We start from the raw sequence: 18,399 nt of genomic DNA, 5'->3' as shown, positions 1-18,399 counted from the left end.
CTAGGAAAATGGCTTGGGGGACCGGGGCTGTTTCCAGCCCCAGTTGACCATTGGAGCGCCTCAATATGGGAAGATGAGGCTTCCCAGGAGGAGGAGAAAGGGAGGAGCACTGGCTCAAGCCTCTCCTGGCCAGCGGGAGGGAAAGGGCCATTTCCGGGTGCTGTTTGGCGCGAAAATGAAAAGGAAGAGAAGGAGGTAGGTAGCCATTTCCAACATGTATCTTCCTCTCCTGTATTGTTGTTGAGTGGGTTCTTGGCCCCATCTGTTGTGTGTGCCTTTTTCTTTTCTTGCCTGTATATTGTTGTTTGTTGTTGTGGTTGTGGTGTTGAGGGGTTCTTGGCCCCATCTGTGCTGTGTCTGCCTTTTCTTTTCCTGCCCTGTGTATTGTTGCTTGGTTGTGGTTGTGGTGAGTGGGTTCTTGGCCCCATCTGTGTGTCTGCCTTTTTCTTTTCCTGCCCTGTGTATTGTTTCTGTGGTTGTGGTTGAGTGGGTTCTTGGCCCCATTGTGTGCATTTATTTTCCCTTTTTGTATTTTTATTAACGAGGGACAAATCCACTTCTGTTAAACCACCTTGACATGTTAATATGCATATGCAATAAGCCTCTCTGTCGGGATGCTTTGATTGAGAGTTCCGCATGGCAGGGGGTTGGACCTGGATGGCCCTTGCGTCTCTTCCGACTCTATATTAATGTTCTATTAAATTGCAAGAACTCATGGTAAAATAAACCATGTGAAAATGCTCAAATGCGCTGTCATGTTGTGTTTTGGAATGGGGGGGGGGGGGTTTGGCCAGAAAGGGACTACATTTCTGCCATCTGTCTAGGAAATATGGCCAAAATGTCCTCCATTTTGATCCTGCCTAAAAAAGCAGCAACTTTTTTTGCATTTCCTCCCATTTTAAAATTATATCCTACATTTGGAAAATGTCCTATCTGTCCTACATTGTCATGGTTTGGAGACAAATTTTGGCTTCGGCCCCCCAGTTGTCTGAGGGACAGCAACCCGGCCCCAGCTCAAAAAGGTTTTCCTACCCCTGAACTGGAGTGTGATGTGATGATGCAGACCGGTGAGTGCCACACGTTATTCTAGATCTTATGTCTCTCCGTTCATAAACACGCCAGAGGGCGACTAGGTGAATAGGTAAAGGGCCTGGTGAACAGATGGAAACAGATTGTCTAGATCCATTTCACTATATGGCTATGGGATAGAGCTGGTTTTGGTTGCCTTATGGATGACCTATGCCAGGAAAATTGAATGGGGGAAATTTTGTCCATTAGGCATCTGCTGGACCTCTCAGTGCCTTTCAGTACCCATGTCATGGTATCTTTCAGGGCCTCCTACTAGGATGGGACTTGGAAGCATTATATTACCATTCACCTCTTTTTACTAGAGGGATTCCTGTTCAGTTCCTTGGTAATCAGCCTGTGGAGTCCCTTAGGGTTACTCAATGCCATTTCATACATAATGAATCTGTTGAAAGGGGTGTGTCTGTGGTCAGGAATTGTGGGTTCAGATGCATCCAGTACACTGATGCAGCCAGGTCATTTCTATTTCACCTAATTTGATGGAGCGTTTCTGTGCTAAACCATATCACTCAGTCCGTAATGGATGGGATGAGGACTGAATACTAAATTGCAGCTTAATCCAGGCAAGACAAGTTATCTGCTCAGATGAAAGGAAGATCAGAGAAAAAGGATTCGCCTAAGCTGGATAAAGTTACACTCTCTCTGAAGATGGAGATTTGCAATTTGGGTACATCTCTGAATTCAAACTTGGTCTGGAGGCCACGGTTCTATGGTGCCAGGAGTACATTTTGTACAGCTAAAGCAAGCTCACCAGCTGAGCCTTTTCCTGGAAATATCTGATCTGATGACACATGTCTTGGTTTACTCTACAGGAACGCTTGAAAAATGCTGAGAAAGAAAGTTGAGTTGGCCCGAAGTGCTGCAGTCAAATTGTTAACTGAGGCTGGTATAATTCTACAGTGGCAACAAAATACACTGGTGCTAGTTTCTTTCTAAATACAATTAAAGTGTTGTTAATATAGCTCAGATTCAGATTATCTGAACAAACACCATCCTAATGAGCCTGACCAGGCTTTATGATCTTGACCTTCCTTATCTACTCCTATGAAGGATCCAGAATAATGATAGAACACATAAGACAACCATCTGGTTGCTGCACCCAACTTGGAAATCTCTCACTTGGCGGTTTGTTGTTTCCTTACTACCTCCCCTTTTGTTCTAATGACTTTTGGAATAGATTTTTATGGTTTGAGATTATGCTGGCTTTCTTTTTTTAACAGGCTAGTTTTAAAGGGTTTTAATGAATTATTTAATTACGTTTTACCAATAACCTAACAAAATAAAAAATAAAACAAACCACAACTCCAATTTATGAAATAGTACATTTTTAATTATGCTTTTCTAAGTGCTTTTAACTGCATTTGTTTTAACTTTGTAAGTCTGCTGAGTCCCCGTATTGGGTGAAAAGCAAAATATCCATGTTATCAAGAGAAGAAGCAGAAGATTTAAGCTTTTCTCCCTGTCATGGTAAGGTTGTGGTTATAGTTATTTTTGCAAGAGTGAATACTTTGGAATATCCAGGTATGCAGAAGATGACATTAGCCCCAAATAAGCCATAGCATAGATACTTGTAGACTTTTCATTAGGTAAAAATAGAGTACAGTACTTGAACACTCCTACAATTGACTTTTACTTGAGGTTTTGCTATTAACCTTCTGACACTGTTACTGTTACATAAAGCTTCGCAGCTGTGTTGTTCGAGTGTGGCTGTGCGTGCGTGTGTTTTGTGGTGTGAGAGAGATAGCGCATGCACCTGGCAAGATAACAATACACTCTAGATATATTACAATGAACTGGACCACTAGCTCACCTTTTCCAAGGGAGGAAAGCTGGTTTTCTCTTCCATGTGCTTTGGTGAGATCTGCCTTTTAACTTATGGATATTGTTTGTGGCTCTTGGGGGGAGGTGGACAGAAGCCTAATTTCTTTTAAGTGCTGGGGGAGGCGCGCGTTTTTTTATTTTAAAAATGTTATTATTCAAGGACGTATTGGAGAGAAGCTGGCCTGGGAACCTTGTTAGAGGGGGCCCTTTAATTTCCCCATTTTCTTGTCCATTTTCCTTAGGGCTTTTCCTATTGGCCGGCCAGCCTCAAGGGAAGGAGCTGCTCTTTGTGAGCCCCATGTGTGCGTGCGCACACAAGCTGGGCAGGCAAGGAACTCCCGGGGGCTGTGGAGGGGGAGGAGGTGGGTGGATGGCCGGCTGGCTGGCTGGCTGGTCACATAAGCAGCCAAAGGCGCTGCCGCAGTTATGGTGGCGGCGGCAGGACTGGCCTGGGGCCAGTCCGAAGGCCTCAGCGGGCCTGATCCGTCCCACGGGCCGTAGGTTGCCGATGCCTGCTCCAGTTGCTCAGCCTGGTAACTACTAGCTTTCTCCTTATGTCTTTGGCAAAGAGACCATGTTGGTAAACATGCTGCTGCTTGAGAGGCCCACAAGCCTTTCCTAAAGCACGACTGCCATGACTAGCACTGAGGGACAATTGAACATAACCATTTGACAACATCTGTTCCCTTGCAGTTACGTGGTTGAGAAGACAATCCACCCTCAGAGCTGGAACAGTTCCCCACTCTGTTTTTTTTTTTTTTAATTATTGTAAAAAATGTTATCTCAGTGTTTGGAAAGTAATATTTGCTATACAAAAAGTTGGTTTCTTTCTGTGGTATATTTCTTTGAGCTGGTTTTCTTAAATCTGTTTCTCTTTTGATGTGGTCAATTCACTGATTTGTATATCTGTTTTCAGCATATGCAGATGACAATCCAAGCTCTTCAGGATGAGCTTAGGATCCAGAGGGATCTGAACCAGCTTTTCCAACAAGACAGCACCAGTAGATCCAGTGAACCATTTATGACAGAGCTTACAGAGGAGAATTTCCAGCGGCTTCGTGTAGAGCATGAACGCCAGGCCAAGGAACTCTTTTTGTTACGCAAAACTTTAGAAGAAATGGAGTTGCGCATTGAAACTCAGAAGCAGACCTTAAATGCTCGTGATGAATCCATCAAAAAGTTATTGGAAATGCTGCAGAGCAAGGGGCTGTCGGCAAAAGCCACAGAGGAAGATCATGAGAGGACAAGACGGTTGGCTGAAGCAGAAATGCATGTGCACCACCTGGAAACTTTGTTGGAGCAAAAAGAAAAGGAAAACAACTTACTAAGGGAGGTGAGTAGATGTTCATATATGGAGGGTCTGTTTTAATCCTGTTTTTAGCAGATTCCTCATTGGCCATTCTTTTTAGATACACTTCAAGCCTCTGTACAGTTAATCTATTTTTTCCTCAAATAATATGTTCCTATATTTTGTTTATTTTTCACCCTTATGATGTGATGTTTAATTTTTAACTAAAGATGTATTGCATGTATATTAAGTCTCCTTAGTTTTAAATGAATTGTGTGAAGGATTGAATAAAGTTATAAACAGAGTAAATTTGCTCCATCTTAACCTTGTCTTAAATCCAAAACACACTTGATAAATAATCCTGTTCGAAACCACTTTAACTGCCCTGGCTCAATGCTAGGGAATTTTGGGAACTGTACTTTTGGGAGACATTTAGCCTTCTTTTTCAGACTGCTCTGGTGCCACAATAAACTACAGTTCCCATGATTCCCTAGCACTTAGCCAGGGCAGTTAACATGGTCTCAAACTGGATTATTTCTGCAGTGTGTTTTGGACCTTAATTTACTTTCCTCCTAATTTTATTTGAGATAGTGTTAAGAACAAGCACCTTTCTCTTTCCTTAAATCTGTTGAAGCGTAGAGAAGTTGCATTTGAGGCACAGATATAAGGATTTTGTCTGATTGCAGACTCACTTACTATATATAATTCATTTGGATGATAATCATTCATTATAACATTCAACACATTCTGTGAGTGTGAATGTATGTAGGCAGGAGGCCCAGATGTATCTGTCAGTAATATCAAAATAGTTAAACATGTTCTACCACAGATAGAAAGGTGAAATTCAAAATATTAGGCTGTGGAGGCTTGCTTTTGATTCAGAGTGCATGGATTTCAAGTAGCAGCCAGGAGCACAAATCTGAAAATAAGATAAGCCACACATGCATGGGACTTCCCCTTGTAGTGCTTTAGCTGTCCTCAGACTACAGGAAGGAAAATTGACATTGACGAGTAGGAACTTATTTTTGCAGACTGACAAGCTGTATTTACTCTTTTTCTGCACATAAATTATTCATACTTGCCTGAATAATTAATGATACTGCTTTGTATTTATCACTGTGTATACTCATGTATAAGTCTAGAAATTTTGGTCAAAAATTGACCCCCAAAAACCTAGGTCAACTTATCCATTGGTCAATGTAAATACTATACTTTAACTCTTAATAAGAATGGAACCATCTTATTAAGAAAGGCAAGAGGGCAATCTGTCCTGGAAGCACTGACCTCCCTCTACTCTCTCTTCCATCCAGCCTTTAATGTAAGTCAAAACAGTTATGCCTGCCATAATTTTGTAGATTCTTTGTCATTGTTTTCCTTTGCTTCATCATTTAAATTCTTTTTTTACGTGTCCCTAAGTTTTGCCCTTGACTTATCCAAAGGTCATATCAAAATCCATAATTTTGTCCTTAAAATTTGCCCTCGACTTATACATGAGGTCGACTTATAGTCGAGTATATACGGTAATGTTACTGGAAAAGTGAAAATGAACATCTACCTGTATTTAGAAGAACAGAGAGAAATCTTGGCATCAGTAAAAGATGGTAGCTATGCAGTTGCCATACTGAAGCAAATGTCACGTCTCTTGCACATTGGTCCAAAACACACTGCAGAAGTAATCCAGTTTGAGACCACTTTAATTGCCCTAGCTCAAAGCTTGGGAATTCTGGGAACTGTACTTTTGTGAGACATTTAAGCCTTCTCTGTCAGAGAGCTCTGGTGCCACAATAAACTACTATTCACAGGATTCCCTAGCACTAAGACAGGGCAGTTAAAGCTGTCTCAAATGGGATTTTTTTCTGTTTCAGACCATGTTTTTTGGTTGATGGAACACATCACAGGACGTTATTAAAGATTTCAAGTTCCAGGCAGTCTCCTGTAGAAGGAAATTCTGTCCCCTTCCCTGTAAATGTGACTATGAAGCGGGAATAAAACTGCAGAGTGCAAGTTATTTATTTGTTCTACAAAGTTTGAGGCTGCGGACAGACCAGAGATCTTGAGGTCCCTCTGCACACATGATTTCACACTGTTTTATTTGGCTATTTTAATTGTTGTTTTTTTTTAAATACATTGTGAAGGTTTTGAACTGATTCTCTCTGGGAGCTATCTTGGGTCCCACTCTGGGAGAAAAATAGCATACAAAATAAATAAATAAATAAATAAATATTTTTAAAAACCTGGATATCACTGGCGTATTAATGATGCCACATTCCAATAGTCTATCTGAGAAGCTCTAAATAATTGCTGAATTTATTTATTTTAGTTATTTTATACTACTCTTCACCAAGCATTTACAGGTAGATTTAAAAGAACACCAGTGGGGATAACTAAGGTCCAAAATACACTGTAGAAATAATTAAGTTTGAGACTGCTTTAACTGTCCTGGCTCAGTGCTGGGAATTCTGGGAACTGTAGTTTTGTGAGACATTTAGCCTTCTCTTTCAAAGAGCTCTGATGCCACAATACGCTTCGGTTCCCAGGATTCCCTAGCACTGAACTAGGGCAGTCGGTGTTCTCAAACTGGATTATTTCTGTAGTGATGTCCTAAGTGATGTCAGGGGAGTGGCACATGTGCAGTGCTGCACATCGTCGTCATCATCATTATTATCAGAGGAGGTGATGGTGTGGCCATGGTGGCCACTGAGCAGAGGCGAGTTGTACATAGATTTGCCTGATTCTTGAATGCCTAGGGTCTTTGTAGCCAAGGAATTATGGGGGAAGCAGCCAGGAAAATTGTCTGTACTGTTTCTGGTGAGCTGCCCAGAGCAACAGCTCTCTAAAGCAGCAGGAACTCTCCAGGAGTAGGGTAGAGGACACTGAATTTACTCCTTTTGGCACTCAGTTGCCTGAGGAAATCACCTCACCCAGATTCATAGCAGAGCAGGGTCTGATTTAAGGTGGGAACTTAACCGGTGGAACAGCATACTTCCAGTTTCTAATCTGTAGAGTCTGTATGGGAAAAAAAATCATAGCCAGTGGTACTGAAAGCTTCTAAGAAGTAAGGAAGAAATAAGGTGGCATGCCTTCCTTTCATCAATTGAAATACAGTAAATTCTATAACAAACAAGCACTTGAAATCTTATTAAAATGTTTCCAGAGATAATCATTTTCCTCAAAGAGTGCCTAAAGTGGCCCAGAAATTTAGTTATCAAAGCAGCAAAAAAGGGGTAGTCAAAACATGTATATCCTTTAAGGTTGCATGCCCAAGATAAAGGATTCTTTTATACTAGGAATAAGTGGAGCTGCCTGACTGAAATCAGATGTGCAGCCTCATGATATGATGAGACTTACAATGATGAGTCATGAGGATGCACATCATCTCTGAGGCTGCTCAAGGCCATTATAGCTATTTCTCAGTGGCAGTGGGGAGACTGTCCCACTATTGATATTACAATCCTAGTCTTGTCTTTTTCTATCGTGTTAAAATTTGGGGGAGGAGGAGTAGAATTCTTAGAGACTCTCTTCAGTTTAACTCCTGAGGTACCCAGATAAGGTAAATAATAATAATAATAATAATAATAATAATAATAATAATAATAATAATAATAATAATAGGATTTATTTATATGCCGCCCAATCACTGGGAATCCAGGCGGCTTACAACAGAAGGGATAATAGACGGTTCCCTGCCCTCAGGGTTACAATCTAAAAAGATACGACACAAAAGGAGAAGGGAATGGTGGGGGAGAGGGGATCAGGTCCAGCATTCTTCTCTCCCTCTGAGGCCTGGACCAAGGCAGATGGACTGGAGGGAGGGCTCTTTTTCTTGATCGAGGCTGGGCCTGGCGTTGGGCCTGTCCTTTCACTCCCTCTAAGACCAGAAGATGAAAAAGGAGGGAGGGGAGGGGCTTCTCTCAGGGCCCATGGATTCATAACAATGAGTTCTCATTCTCATGTTTTTCATATTAGAAATCTGTAGCAACTTTGAGATAACGAAAGAAAGAATAGGCAGCATGAGCTTTCTTAGGCTCAGTCACACCTCAGATCTTCCCCCCCTTTCAGTTAGTCCAGACGTGCTACAAGAGCTCTACAACGTTTCTTTCAGACTAAATGCAATCTTTGAATTCTAACCTATTCCATAGTTATACAGTGTCTGATATATAAACAGTATATATGAACTATAAATTATGACATCTTATAGGTTATTTTTCATCACCCCTTCATCTTGTTTAGAGGCTCTTTGGACCCAATTGGTTTGCCCGAATGTAGTTATAGAGAGTGATGTGAGGTCTTGCCTTGCCCCCCCCCATAAGATTTGCCCCGCGTACACTTTGCAGCTTAAATTCTAGCATTGGTTGAGCATTTAAAAATTAGTTTAGGTATCCAAAGATGAGTGAAACAATCATACAGAGTTCTGTTGGGATGATTCCAGTCTCACTAACACGTGCTTCAATTTGGGTACTGGAACTTGTGGGTGTGGGGGGGCACCTGGGTGCATCGAGATTGGATTGTATTCTGCGTAGCTTTCAGTACAGAAGAGGGGTATTGACGCTAGCATCTCACCTTTAATGTGTACCATGTGAATACGTGTTGTTTGTTCTCCCATAAACAATACAGGTTAGAACAGACTGGTTAAGACTACTGCAGTGTCCTTAAATACATTACTGATGACTTTGTAATGGATCATGTTTTGCTAACGTTCTTGTTACTGTGATTCTTTGTACTCTTTTTCTTAGTCCTCTTAACTTTTCTATTAGAGCTTCATTTATCATACAGTCCTTCATGAAGGCTGTTCAAGTCAGATTTTACCTACATACTTTGTTCTCATAGCACAGAGACTCCTGAACGTGAAGTTTTCTAATATCCACATATAAAAATATACTTAGTGCATCTGTTCCGTTCAAGTAGTACGTTGTGCAAAGTTTAACTTTCTATTTAGAGAGCACATTTTCTCATAAAAACATAATGAAAAATAAGTCATCGTAGAAGGATAGAAATATTTAGAAATAATATCCTAGAAATTCAGCACTTTGATGATAGACCAGGGGGCAAAGGCCCGCGGCGGCCCAGAAGGGCAGGCTGGCCCAGCATATCCCTACCCCGCAGCTTCCTTAGCCGCGCAGCAGGAGCCGTACCAGAGCTAATAGGAAGGTTCCGCCCTGGGGCTGGCTGGCAATGGCGTGGCAGGGGGGGCTGTTGCAGCCCAGCCTGCCCCCATTGGCCACCCGCCCAAGAGGAGGAGCTTTTCCTCTAGCAGGAAAGAAGGGGGGGGCCCCTTCCTCCCTTAAGCGGCTCCAGACAGCCGCGGGCAGGAAGAAGGGTGGTTTTCCTCGCCCTCCATCCTTCCTTTTCCGCGCTGCCAGGCAGCCTGGGCAGGGAAGAAGGGGGCGGGGGAAGAGGAGGAGGAGGGAAGGAAGGGAGCAGAAGAGGAGGAAGGAAGGAAAGGGGGGAGGGAGAGGAGGAAGGACAGAGGAGAGGGAGGAAGGAGGAGGAAGGAGGAGAGACTTCCGCGGGCTCCTTCTCAGCCATGCAGGCCCCAGGCCTCCTCCGAGAGAGAGGCCTGGGCTGCAGGGCCGTGGGGAGCCCGAAGGCGTAGCCGCTTCCACGGGCTACTTCTTGCCCATCAGCCCAGCTTCCTCCGGAGAAGAAGGGCGGTAAGGGCCGGGAGCCCAGGAGGCGGCCTCCAAGCCTTCCTTCGGCGAAAGGGCCCCTTGGAGCCCTTCGCGAAGGAAGGGCCTGGGACGTGCCCAAGCCCTCCCTCGGCTGAAGGAAGGGACGAGGAGGAGAGGCGGGCAAACCTCCCTCCCGCGGGCTTGGCAGACCTGAGGGTCCTCGAGGAACACCACCTGGCAAGCCCGGAAAGGAGCAGGGGCCCCAGCCTTGCCTCCCTCCCCACGGGTTTGGCAGACCTGAGGTGCCTTAGAGGAAATCAGGCCTGGCAAAGCCCCGAGGAAAGGAGCAGGGCGTGCACCTTTGCTTCCCCTCAGGCCTACTTGTCCCCACTGCTCTGAGAGAGCTGGGGCCAAGGAAGGGAGCAGAGCAGGGCGCACTGTCACCCCCCCGTCTCCCAATCCCCCCCCCCCCCCCACTTCTAGCGTGTCCAGACAGCTGAGGTTGGGAAAGGGCAAGAAGCCCCGCCCCCAGAGGGTGGAGTCCACCCCCGCAAGCGGCCCCACCCCTGGAGGTGGAAGCCCCCCACGCTTGGCCCCCCAGTTGCTGAGGGACAGCAACCCGGGCCTGCTCAAAAGGTTGCTACCTGATTGACATTTGATCGTGATCATATGTTTAATGTGTTTTTTTTTACTCTTCATAGGATCACCATAGTCAACAGGGGTAAGTCACCAAGTCAAAAACAATAAACAAACTGGAACAGGGAACTGAAATTGCTGATTTTGTGCTGTTTTGAGCCTTTGGTTGAAAGCGGGTAACTGACATAATAAATACATGTGTGCAACTGCTCTGGTGTGAAGTTTGCTTTGTTTTCTCAGATCTTTTAAAAATCTCGTGTTTTCCTTTTTGTCATCTTCTATTTCTTTGCACTAATTATTTTAATAGTTTTCTTTGTCTAGGATATTACATTGCAGATTAAAAAAAATACAAATAGATATAAAGTATATAAAATTGTTCCTGGCCATCAACCTTCTAATTGTAAGGTATTAGGAAGATTCCTTTAGAACTGAAAAAAAAAAAAAGCAGGTCCTGTATGCTAGGCTGTTGGCTATGTTTGATGAACAATATATAATCCCTTGTCATTTTTGCAAAGACGTCATTAGTTGCTAGGTGGTGCCACTCTGATATGTAGGATTTATGTCACAGATGTTCAGCTTGTTAAGTACATACAGTTTTGCGTTATATATTAATCCTCTTTTTTACAATATTTTATCATTCCACAGGAAGATAAAGTTTGAAAAGCATAAGGAATCATAGAAATATAAAATTTTAAATTGCTTACTGCTTCAGTTGAGTGTATGCTGCTGAAAGAAAAAATAATAAGATATTTCACTCGTATAAAACAGGTGCTGAGGCATTCAATCAGTCTGTGTGTTCAGGTGAAGATCAGTGGTACTTTTCATAAAAAGACCGTTCTCCCTACTCTGACAAAAATCTTGCAAGAATCCGTGGCATGAATCATATGCTTTCATTCAGAATTCTACACTTTCGCGCAGGAGATGCCCGTCGCTTTGAAATGCTCCTGATTCTGCGAAGACTAAAGCTTTGCAGACTGTTATAAAGGAAGGTAGAATTCTGTTACTGCTACGCTGTTTGACTTGAAGTCAACCTATTTTATGCTGACGGTCATACAGGGTTTTTTTTGGCAAGAATTTATTCAGAAGAGGTTTTCCCTGCCTTCTCTTAGCTGAGAGAATGTGAACCAGACTGAGCCAGCTTGGCACAGCTCTGGCTTTTGACGCATGCATATTTAAACAACAACCTCCAAGAGACACGAAGCAGCTTTATTTGGCTGTCTGTCAGCTCATAGTGTGCTTTGTCCAAAGTTCAGATAAGCAGCACCTCACAATCCCTTAAGAACATGTGGAAGAGCAAAAAGAAAAGGAGATCATAACCTGAAAGCTACCTCAGCATGTTTGTAAGCCAGAATTAAGTTGGCCACAAAAGGAAATAATAAGATTGTTAAACCAAAGTCACCCTGATGGAATTTGGAAGAAACCTGGAGTGGTCTATGAAAGTTAAAAAAAATTTTGTAAGCTATCCCATTGTTCACTTGCTTTTGGTAATTTGGAATAAATCTTGCTCAAACATGTTGAACGCGTTTTTACCCCTTTTTGGCAGAGGAATCTCTCTATTATTTCTGTATTCAGGGTAATTAAGTTTCCAAGGCTGCAGTCTTTGTAAGGAAACAAAATATTTAATACAAAATCAACGCCAAACATGTTAGGGTAAGCTTTTGGTGAGAGCGAAATGTGCTTTGTTTATTAGTTTATTTATAAGCTCGTAGATTTACATAGCGCTGTACATAAAAAATAAAAGGATAAAGAACCTCCTGGCACAACGAAGAATAATAGCAAAAACATAAGTATACATAACAGTACAGGAAAGGTTCATAAATAAAGCAGGCACAATTAAAAGTCAAATAACAATAATGCACGAACTGGACGCTTCTCTGAACAGGAGCTCAACTAGTTTTAAAACTGGTTAAAGAAGTGATGAGCCTTCGTGGGTGAGGAGATTCCAGGAGTGAGGGGCAGCAAGCGGAGACAATCCGGGACGGGGCAATGAAAAACCTAGGCTGAGACAGCAGACCTTGACGCTAGAACAGAGGGCATGAGTGTCTAAAGCTTCCCTAAGACCAGACTGACTTAAAACACAAAGACTTGAAGTTCAAAAAAGTTACAATGGCTTAATCTTATTACATAAAGGCAATATCTAATGTAGCTAGAGAATAGGAAAAATAATATTTATCACCAGCTTCCAAAAAAGTTGAGAGAGATGAAGTGGAAAGCACAAATCGTTAAATCTTGAGAGAGATGTCTGTTAGTCCAAGGGGTGTGTGTGTGTGACCTAATCACATGGTTAGCTCAATAAGAAGAGAGAGAGAGAGAGAGTTTGCATCAGGAAATCCTTAGCTGTCTAAGGGGGGGAAAGAATGAAACTTCAACATTTCTACTCTGATATCAATTGCTCTAAGAAGTAATGCCCAGCACAACTATTTGTTTATGTAGTATACCTAAGTAAGTATAACATTCCAAAGTAAGAAAGATAGGGTTCTACAGGAAGGTCCATGTTGCAAGAGGCATGTGTTGAACATTCTTCTTTTCAGGTAGGCTGAGAGCATCCACTATACTTTTTGCCAGCTACCAAGAAGACAAAAAATAAAATACTCTGTTATAATGCTGCCCTAACGCCAACCCCCTCAGTTGTTTTTAATTCTTGCCTTGCCAACCGTATAGAGTAGAATTAAAGACTTTTTAGAATGATCACAGCACATGCCAAGTTCTCTGCATTTCTTCTATTGCTGTTAACATAGTTTATGGGTAGCATTTGAAGTTGTGATGTATAAGAGATTCTCTCTTTTCATTTCTTAAAAGAATGAAGGTCAACTGGAAGGTTTGATAAATACCGCCGTGGAAACTGTGCAAAAAGAGACTGTTATTATGATTAGCCGTTGCATCCAAAATGTCGTCATGTAGTTTAGCGAGGTGACATTGTTTCATTGGAGTAAAATAGAGCAAAAGGTTCATTGCATCTGTTTTGTTTCTTTCATAACTGGGCTGTAACAACCCATTGATCAACTAGAAAAAAAACAGAAGCTCCAATAAAGCATTTCTCCACCGAGCAGTAGCTTCAAAGTCTAGGAGAGGTCTCTCACATCATCGCTACAATTCTCTCAATTGGGGACACCAGAGAACCTTGGCAATTCACATTCTCCATAGGCTCTACTTCTGACTATTGTTCTCAGATCAAACTGACAGGAGTCATTACTTGTGTGACGAACTGTATTGCAATGGCATTCTATTAATACTTGTTTCCTTCTTGGGAAAGAACACAAAGTCACACACCTTAATTTAGTCAGTTGTTGTGGGATACATATCGTGGTCAGGCTTATGTGAGTCTAGCAGGGAGTCTGTTAGGTTTCATACCTTCAGAACAATCAAAACAGAGTCTTTTAAACAGCAAAACCCACTAGAACAAAAGCTTCATATAAATGAAACAATGGAGCTAAGTTTATTTTGAAGCCAGCAGTCTAGATTTTGCGGCAAGTTGCAGATGTGTCCTTAATTTTGTAAAAAAGTTGATTGTAGCTTATTTGGAGTGGCATCGGCAGTACAGTGGTACCGATCGGGTGACGAAATTAATTCGTCCGCCGCGCCGTTCGTAACCGATACATTTCACACCCGAAAAGGCTTCCGTTAGCGCTGGGAAAGCCGCGCGTTTGAATTTTTCGCGCCGAATAAATTTCGTAACCGAAAAAACATCGTATACCGGAACAAGTTTTTTTTTTTCCAATCTTAAACTTTTTCGTAGCATCGGAAATTTCTTAACGCGATCAATTCGATCCCGGGGTACCAATGAATAGTGGGGGGATTCTCCTCAGCTGGCTAGGTCTTCATGTTTAGCTGTCGGTGAGATGGACCAGATACTGAACAACCACATAAAGTTAATAACTGTAATTGAATACTAACAAAGGGAAGGACTGGTCTTGACTTAAAGCCACATTATGCAGCGTCAGCTTCTGAGAAACACTCTTCTTTCGGATACGTTTGTCAGTGTGTCAGGGCTTTAGAGTTATGTGTAGAGGAGGCTATTGCTGCAAGTAGTCATAGTACATTATGAGCAACTAAGATTGAGACTTGGCATTGTAGAAGCCACTGATTGGGGATGTTGCAAATCCGCTCGGGTTCTGGTGTGTTTCCAGTTTATGAAAAAGAGCTGAACTACATATTGTGTTGTATGTAGGAGGACGCAAAGATCTCTTCCATGAGCGTGGACTTCGAGATTGGAAGAAGAGAGCCAGATGTTGAAATCAAAGGGAGGCACTCAGTAAGCAAGAGGAAGCGTGAGGAAGAAATGAAGCTAAAATGAGTGCTAATGCCGTTAGAGGCATGGGTCAAATTACAATAATGAAGAGGCCTAACTGGTGTGATGATTAAAAGCAAGGGTGATGCGGGACTGCGACAATAGGAAATAGGATTCCATCATGTAACGGCACACGCAATGAATCAACTTTGGTGCACAGAATCATTGAAAGAGATTTGAGGACCTTTCGATTATGGGGAGTAAACTAGTATAGAATATGATCATATGGATGACAAGGCTCGTGTGGCACGGTTACGATTGAATCTAAGAAAACAGCTGGTTGATTGGTGGTCAAGATGCTGGCGGCTCACAGTTCACTGTATCTCATGGGGACGTCATACTTGAGTTTTATGCCGTGCAGTCATAATGCAAATAAAGCAATAATGAGTTTAGTCATGAATATCTCATGCTTGACATACATGGGAGGGATCTGACCAGGTTGGGTCAAATCACTGGCCATTGTGTGAATGGAAGATCTTAAGACGAAGCAGTGAAATGAAGTCAAGACATGAAAAGGGCAAGGGCAAGGAGGTCTATAAAGTTCAGCAGAAGAATACTATCTTGGCCCAGAATCTTGTGAATATGATAGTGTGTTCAGAGGCAAAACATTCATAGCTGTAGATTGGTTTGGAAAACAGGTTAGAATATTGTCTTATAAATATGAATGGGGAATATTCGCCCGCGCAATGAATCGATTGAGTAGCGCCATAATTATTAATTGGATATCACTTGTTTGGCCAGCTATATCTACTTTAAGGTCATTGTTATATATTTCTGGTCAAGGAGAGGTTTTAGAGGCGTCAATAAAACAGGCACGTGAGTACTGTTAACTATTGTTCATGTAGCAGTAGGCTTATGTACAACCAAATGCCCCTGTTCAGTAGTAACCAACATGTGTTTTAGGGACAATTTTTTTTAATGCAGGATAGGTCCACAAAGTAATGTAATAATCTAATTGGTTGGTTCCTTCCTTAAGATTAATAACTGTGGTGAACGAAGTGCATAATGGCTGCATGTGATGTGAAAGCGTTTGAAAGGGCATTCAGGCGGCCATTTGTCACCATTGTTTTGCCTTGATTCTGTAATTCACTGGATTGTCCCACCTTTCCGATTTTTCTAATTCACGGGAACAACTGTATCCAATTGCTAAAGGATTGTGGTAATTCTAATAAGCCTTTTCAACCAAACCAATGCCCTCCCTGTTTGGTTGCATTTCCAACACCACAATCACTATATGTGGTGATGGACTGGGTCCACAAATTGGAAGTGGTTTGAGGTTTAAATAAGGCAGCCTCCTTGTATGTTATATGCAAAATTTTTTGATGTAAATAAAGGAGGGAGTTATTTTCAGATCTGTGTATTATGATATGTGACAAAGATACATCTTCTCTTGTTCTTTTCCCTGCGGCTGGGAGCCGAAGACAACATTATAATATAAATATAACAATAACAATGTCGTGGCAGGTAGAACAACTGAGGAAGAAGCTAAGCAAAGAGGCCAAGGGAAAGGAAAAGAAAGTGTGTCTTCAGACTGGGTCTCTGCGTAAGCGACTTCTCTGTGCATGCACTCACTTGGGCTCTGCTAGCTTCTGGGAGTTCACTTGCTTACTTACTCTGCAGCTATAAGGAGCATAAAACAACTGCTGTATCTGTCTTTGTTTGCATCGGTTATTCACAATGTAAGTCACATTGATTAGATTCTTAGGTCTTGCTCTATGGCAGTTTATTACTTTATTCAGGGTGCTAAAAAGGAGTTGAGATAAACGTGCTGGCTTTAAAAGAAACTAAATTGGTTGGTATGGCCTTGCTTGTTGGCTAGCTTTTGTCAGCCTGTACTGTATCTGTTTTCATACAATAGGGGAATAATAATATAAATAATAATATAATTTGTTTTATTTATATACGCATTCAAAGATATAGCGTGACAGCAAGTAAGGCTAATTAGCAATAAGCTAATTGGCCCAACGTCTGGTAGCGCATTTAAAGGAGCACCGCGGAAGGATGAAGCCTGAAGTCCGAGCGTGGAGCCTTTTGCTGTCTGAAAACTCGCAACGGCTTGTGTTTGAGTGAATGGCTGCAGTACAGGCATTTAACCACTGCGCCACCAGTGGTTAATGTGTAGACCTTAGCTGCCTTCATTTACTGAGGTGCCTTAAAGTATTCCGCTGTGTTTAATCTAAAAATGCATGTAATTCCTTTGTGAGTTATTAGACACTGATTCATTATAGTCAGTGTATTTAGCTTCCATTTCAAGGATAAAAAGTTAATATTCAAATATATCTATTATTGAGACTCAAAATTTTTTTCTACTATATATGAAAACTGATGTGTGATCTTACACAAATTTCTGTACTGCTTTCTAACTGGATGTTTATATTGGAAGAACTCTCATTTGAAGATTTTAGAGATGTACTCCATTTTTAATGTTGTCTCCTGGTGTACAAATGTGATCTGATTATAATATTTTGCAAGTTATGGAATAATATAGGTTTTGCAGTCTTAAAAATTGTGTCTTTGCTTCAAGGTATGTCTATGCATAAAAGGTACTTCTCTTGACTTTCAGGCATCTCCCCTTCTCTTTGCATATCAAGACACTTTATTCAACAGAGCTCCCAAACTTCCTGTGTAACATTTCTCAGGGTCTGCCATCAGGGGGTGGGATCTGTTTAGACTAACTAGGGGCTGAAACAAATGGCTACAAAGGGGTGACTTGAATCCATCCCCACCGAAGATGGCTTGGGACCGCGGCAAACACATGCTGCAGTCCTGAAGGCATCCTCCACTGCCAGCCCAAATAGGAGCACAAAAGATCAAATGCCATGCTCACTTTACTACAAATGTCAGGCATTCTCCCTTTAGTGGCTTGTAATAGTAGCATGGTGTGTATATTGGCATATGCTATTACAGTGGACCCTTGTTATATGCTGGGGTTTGGTTCCAAGATACTCTGTGGATAACAAAATCCATGGATGCTCAAGTCCCATTAAATGTAATGACATAGCAAAACGGTGTCCCTTATAAAAAATGGAAAATCAAGGTTTGATATTTGAAATTTATACTTTTTTTGAACTTTTTCAAACCGTGGATGCTTGAATCCTTGCATAAGAAATCTGTGTATAAGAAGGGCCGACTGTATCTTGGTTCATTTTCTTTTCTATCAAAATAGACTGTACTTACTTCTTTAAGCATGTATTCAGGGAAATCTGCTGTCTTTCCTTTTTTTTCTGATTTCCTGAGTGAGCTTGAAGCTCTGCCTTTCAAATAGATGGAAATAAATTATTGTCTAATCTAATATTCAGTTCTGTCCATTATGGCTCTAGATATTTTTTGTGATGCATACATGTTGACAGTCTGTATTCTTGTGTTTGATTCTTCTTTTAGATTGGTCAGGTGAAACAGGAACTGTCACGCAAAGACACAGAGCTTTTGGCCTTACAGACCAAATTGGAAACTCTCACAAACCAATTTTCTGATAGCAAGCAACACATTGATGTGCTCAAGGAGTCACTCACAGCTAAGGAACAGAGAGCTGCCATCCTGCAAACAGAGGTGAAGAACACATAATTATATTAATGTTGTTTGTTAATTATTTTGTTTCCTTTGGAATTAAGCGAACAGTAATAATAATAATAATAATAATAATAATAATAATAATAATAATAATAATAATA

At 41.6% G+C, this 18,399-nt stretch overlaps 1 protein-coding gene across 1 annotated transcript in view; it reads left to right on the top strand.

Moving 5' to 3' along the window:
* Window positions 1–18,399, top strand: part of ERC1 (ELKS/RAB6-interacting/CAST family member 1) — a 102,286-nt gene that overhangs the window by 33,680 nt on the left and 50,207 nt on the right. Inside the window, exons 3-5 of the mRNA XM_042467867.1 lie at window positions 3,824–4,265; window positions 16,349–16,407; window positions 18,110–18,277. Of these exons, the coding sequence (XP_042323801.1) occupies window positions 3,824–4,265; window positions 16,349–16,407; window positions 18,110–18,277 (669 nt within the window). The remainder of the gene's footprint in view (window positions 1–3,823; window positions 4,266–16,348; window positions 16,408–18,109; window positions 18,278–18,399) is intronic.

The sequence above is a fragment of the Sceloporus undulatus genome, chromosome 5 (genome assembly GCF_019175285.1).
Source record: "Sceloporus undulatus isolate JIND9_A2432 ecotype Alabama chromosome 5, SceUnd_v1.1, whole genome shotgun sequence".
Lineage (NCBI taxonomy): Eukaryota > Metazoa > Chordata > Lepidosauria > Squamata > Phrynosomatidae > Sceloporus > Sceloporus undulatus.
Note: the sequence above shows the minus strand (reverse complement) of the source record. Positions and strands in the feature narration are given on the sequence as shown.